This window comes from Chaetura pelagica, unplaced genomic scaffold (assembly GCF_000747805.2).
Source record: "Chaetura pelagica isolate M959 unplaced genomic scaffold, ChaPel_1.0 scaffold286, whole genome shotgun sequence".
NCBI lineage: Eukaryota > Metazoa > Chordata > Aves > Apodiformes > Apodidae > Chaetura > Chaetura pelagica.
The window spans coordinates 243,356-248,503 of NW_009953573.1; the positions used below are offsets into that span (position 1 = coordinate 243,356).

At 56.9% G+C, this 5,148-nt stretch overlaps 1 protein-coding gene across 1 annotated transcript in view; it reads right to left on the reverse strand.

Moving 5' to 3' along the window:
- Nucleotides 1-448: 448 nt before the first annotated feature.
- The window catches only part of LOC104390496 (receptor-type tyrosine-protein phosphatase V-like), a 34,283-nt gene continuing 29,583 nt past the window's right edge, over nt 449-5,148 (reverse strand). Inside the window, exons 32-36 of the mRNA XM_009999634.1 lie at nt 4,981-5,115; nt 4,357-4,479; nt 3,739-3,896; nt 3,006-3,141; nt 449-508 (exon numbers count right to left, since the gene is read on the reverse strand). Of these exons, the coding sequence (XP_009997936.1) occupies nt 449-508; nt 3,006-3,141; nt 3,739-3,896; nt 4,357-4,479; nt 4,981-5,115 (612 nt within the window). The remainder of the gene's footprint in view (nt 509-3,005; nt 3,142-3,738; nt 3,897-4,356; nt 4,480-4,980; nt 5,116-5,148) is intronic.

The window sequence follows — 5,148 nt, forward strand, 5'->3', positions numbered from 1 at the left end:
ACTCTTTCCTAGGGCTGTTTATTGCTTGTACCTGACTGAGCCACCAGCCAAACAAGCTCTGCCCACAGTCTGAGACCCCCTGGGCACACGGAGCTGGCAGTGCCCAGGGCTGTCCCTCCTGTGCCATGGGGCAAGCGCAGGGCAGAGCCCCCAAAGCCAGCTCTGTGTCCCACAGCGGGGTTAAAACTTCCAGGCATCAGGAATCCCAGGAGAAAGCCAAAGCAGGGGAGCATCCTGCCCAGCCCTGCCCAGGGTCTGCAGCACTGCCCTGCCCTTCAGGAGCCCCCACAGGTGGGACACCCTGGTGGCAGCGATGGGGTAGGTCCCCTCTGGCTGCAGGGCTCACACTGTGCCAGGAGCTTCATGGTGCTGTCAGCCCAGCTTCTGCCTTCAAACAGGTCCTGGCAGGGGTGAAGAGCAGGATGGTGCCGGGGAGTGCAGGGCAGTGTCAGGGCTGCTTCTGAGCCACCATGTCCCGGATGCAGCTGTAGAGGAAGATGTACTCATCCTGCAAGAGGCCAAGGGGAGGCTGGAGTCAGGTTTCTGACAGACACCTCCTGCTCGCAGGACTAACCCTGCAATGTGCTTTAAATGATCCTAATTTAGAGTATCTGATAGCAAAGCAGCATTTACTGTTCCAAGAGGTCCATGTTTGTCCTGTGTCACCAGTTGCCCAGAAAGGAAGAATAAGGCCTGGAGCTGTAGTTACATTACATTTTTTTTCTCCTGCTTAATCACAGAATCATGGAATGGTTTGTGTTGGAAGGGACCTTAAAGATCATCTAGTCCCAACCCCCCTGCATGGGCAGGGACACCTCCCACCAGCTCAGGCTGCTCCAAGCCCCATCCAACCTGCCCTTCAACACTGCCAGGGATGGGGCAGCCACAGCTTCTCTGGGCAAGAGAAGATCCTAAGATCTAATTTAAATCTCCCCTCTTTCAACTTAGAACCATTCCTCCTTTTCTTGTCACTCCATGCCCTTGTAAAAAAAAAACAAACAAGTCCCTTTCCACCCCCTGTAGCCTCTCCAGGTATCTTACCCCCATGATGGGGATGGGAGGAACATCCACAGCTGAGATGGAGAGACACAGCATCATCTGACTTCCTCCAGGGGGTCATGCTGTGGTGTTTACATCCAAAACAAGACCAAAGGGCAACCCCCTGCCCTGCTGTCAGTGACCTGAGGCCAGGATGGAGACCTGTGGAGCAGGAGTTTCCCTTGGTGGAAACCTCAGTGTACCTGAGTCAAGTGCTGACAGTGATCAGGGTAGACTCTTGCCAGCTCTCAGAGGCAGACAAAAAGATCTGGGTGGTATTAGTCCAATTGCATAGTTTCTCTCTATTGAAGATCACCTAAATGATGCATCAGTACTAAATGTGAGTCCAGAGATCTCAAATCCACTGTGTATTGATATGAGGTTCTGCTCAATGCCAGGCTGCTCCTAAGGGAGCTGTGCTACAAACCACCCTGGGCTGATCCCTGCCCCAGCAGGGCCCTGGGAAAGGCAAGATGTGAGAAAAGTAAGTGACGTTGTACTCCAGGCACAAGGCTGGAGGGCAGGGCCAGCCTGCAAGTGATGTTGGTCAAAATCACATGGTAGCCAGGAAGGGGGAATTAGGGACTTGAGAGAGGGGCCTCCAAGCAGCTCACTAATGCACTGGCTAAGCTGCAAGTCACGAGGAGCCTCCTCCCCTGCCCGTGGTGGGTTTAGCCCCACCAAGGGCTGGGAAAGCCATAGATCACACAATGGCTGGGGTTCCAGCCTGGCCTGGTTGTGAAATCCACAGTGACAGCCCAGGGTTGATTCCAGACCGGGCACACTCAACCTCTGGACAAATGCAAGAGCACATCCCCAGGGACATGATCAGCACTGGAGCTGGAGGTGCTCAAATACCCAGTGGTTATCACAGATGGTCCCTCAAAAGCTTATATTCCTCTTGTCTGGCTATTAACCCCCCCCGAAAATATCAGCTGAAGCCCCCATCATGACACCAGTGTGCCCCTGCCAGAGATAAAGGGGTCCTGGCAAGTCCCCTCTGGGCTGGAGGAGGCTGGCAGTGGCCATGGGAGGATCAGAGCCAGCACTGCTGGTGGCAAGGCAGGGAAGCAGCTGCCCCTGCTGCCCCCTCAGCAGGGCAGTGGTTCTTGACTGGTGCCTGATGGGCCTTTCAGGGCACATTGTGTCTCTGCTCAGCAGGACCACTGGTGAAACACAAAGGAGCTCTGAGGCAGGGACAGCAGAGGCCTTGCCCTCCCCCAGCTCTCCCCACGTGCATGGTTCACATTAATAAAGAATGTGATGAGCTGCCTGCAGGCAGCTCTGCAGCTGGGGAGCCCCAGGAGGATCTGCCCCAGTTCTGCTGCCCCCTGTGGGGAGGGTTTCCAGGGATGCTCCATCAACTCATTCAGGGGTGGCAGTAAATGAAAACGTGGTCCAGAGGGCATCTGAGCCACCATGGCTGCAGGCCTGTGAGGCTGGGCTGGGCTGGCAGGGCACAGCAGGGCACAGCAGTGGCACCAGCACCAGCCCACCGTGCCCCAGCCCACAGGGCTGCCAGGCAGCTTGAATGTGGCAGCAAGTCCCAGTGACCTGCCTTGCAGGCAGCCCCAGCTCCAGCAGCAGGCAGGGGCTGGGATGGGGCAGGGAAAGGCCCCAGATAAGGAGACATTGGGCAGACCCTGGGTCCAGAGGCCAGGTTTGACAGGTAGAGCTTCATGCTCTTGGGCAGAATGGGAACAGTGGCCTGTCCTGATTCTGACCTCACCTGAAACTGAACCTGGTTTACTCCCAGAGCTGAGGAGGCAGAAAACTCTTCCCCAGGAGAAGGCAGTGCCCTCAGCCTGGGGTTTTTGCAGAACCCAGGGTGGGACAAGGGTGGAATGAATCCCTGCTGAGGCTGAATGGGCTGCAAGGTGGCAGGCAGCACTGGGGAGTGGACAGCATGCTACAGGCAGCTCAGCATGGGCCTTCTGCTCTGCCCATCCTTCCTCCTTCCCACCTACCAGAGTCGGGGTCATCAGACAGCAGCTTCTTGCCAGCTGGAGGGTCACCCTGTAGACATCCACAATTCTTTCAGCTTTCATCTGGTGCAACAGGCAGTCCAGGGAGATCAGGGTCCTCATTTGGTTCATGTCACCACTGCAAGGGACAAGGGAGGGTCATTGATGTCAGGGCAGGCTGAGATGAACCTCTTTGGAAGTAGGCACCAGCTCAAGAAGTCAGAAGCCTCATGAGAAAACATGCAGCAACTATGTTTGGGACAGAAGACTGTGAGCACTGGTCTGGGCAGCAGGGAGGCCTCTGGGTGGGACCCTGAATTCTGCATGGAAGGACCTTGGACATCCAGCCTACCCTGCCCCACTGAGCTGTGCAGCCCTCACCCAAGCCAGCTCTGCTGCTGTGCTGGCTCCTGTGGGACCATGAGCTCCTCCTGGCTGTGAGCAGATGAGGACATGGGGGCTGCTCCCTGGCAGTCACTCCAGGCGTGTCTGGGCACCTCAGCCAACTCCACCCGTGCTTGCCCCTGGCCCAACCCTTTCTGCCCACCCCTCTCCATGCACTCAGCAGGGCATGGCTCCCCATCTCAGAGATTCCCTGGCTCTCTTGGACAGGCTCTCAACATGTCCCAAGCCCTTGGGGTCTTGGTTAGAGGGCTCAGGCCATGGCAAGGGGCTTCCCAACCTGGTGGGTCCAGCTCTGGGAGGCTGCCCAGAGATGGGGCAGGATGGGCAGTACCTGCAGTGCAGCAGGAGGGGACTGGCCCTCTTGCGGTGGGGCTGGCCCCGTCTGACAGCAGTGAGGAGCTCCACCAGGCTCTGCACATCTGGCTGCTTCTTGCTGCTCCACAGCGTGTACAGGAACTGTTGTACCTGCCTCTCCTTTGCTTTCTTCTTCTGGTGAGACAGAAAGAGCAGACATGGCTGTTGGGGAGGGATGGGGGCGTTTGGATGCAGAGGGGTCCCAGCTCTCCAGTCCTTGGGTTGTCAGATGTTTGCCTGAGCTGCTGGAATGCTGCCCAGATGGGTGGGCACTGCCCACCACCCCACATGAGGTACTCTGGCACCTCCCAAGCACTCTGACCTACCCCTTGAGAGGAAGACTAAGAACTGTGTGGGCCTCTTCTATCAGCAAGGGGTGGGAGAAGCCTCCAAGGCTTCTCTTGTGCATCTCCTGCGTCCACTCAACAGATGTTCTGGATGCTGCAATCTAGGTCCCCTCCTGCACTTGTGGACTGACTGCTGGCATGGAGCTCTGGCAGCTCAGACAAGGCTCCACAGACCTTACAGCCCCTGCCCCTCCAGCCCTGTTTGCTGGCAGTGGAAAACATCCCAGCCCAACCCCAACAACACATACATGCTTCATTTTGAGCTGGATACACCTCCACCCAGAGACAAGCTTCTCTGTGCCACTCTCGATGGTCAGCATCTTTGTGCAGAGAGAGTCTCCTTCCAGGGGCCAGCATGCCTCACTGGGGACCTGTGGACAACAGCAAGTTTGGCTTCATGTTGAGGACAGCCATCTTCAGACCAGTCACCATCTCAGGGGGCTGTGACGGGGCTGGACCAAGCGCACCCCCACACCACTCTGCCATTTGATTCCTAGCTAAAGCCTGGGGAAGTTTTGGAAGCACGAGCAGATGGCAACCAGCTTCCCTGCTACCAGAGCTGCCTGACAGTGGGAATCTGCTCAGCAAACTCTCTCTACCTTAGCTGATCAGAGGCAGAAGCTGCTGTTCTTGGGTGCCACAGAGACACAGTTTGAAGAGCACCAGCTGAGTCCAAGGCCACAGACTGCATGGAGGGCAGACAAAACCTGTCTCCCGTGACAAGCTGTGTGAGCACTTTGACACAAGAAGGCTCAGCTTTAGCGAGGCCCCAGGAGGCAGGGAAAAGACTTTGAGCTTTCGAGTTCCTCCAGCTTCCAGCTCCACTGGACAGATCCCTCTCTGCCAAGGCACAGGCAGGCACGGCACCTTACCTCCCCCTTCTGCTGCCATGGGAGAAGTGTCAGGATGGTGTGAATATCCTGTTCCCACACCAGGGTCCAGAAGTCCTCCATGGTCAACCTGTCAGGCCCTTGGACAGCCAGATACTCCCTGCTGGAGTTGCAGCCCTGGGTGGGGAAGGAGAACGTCACTCTCCTGCT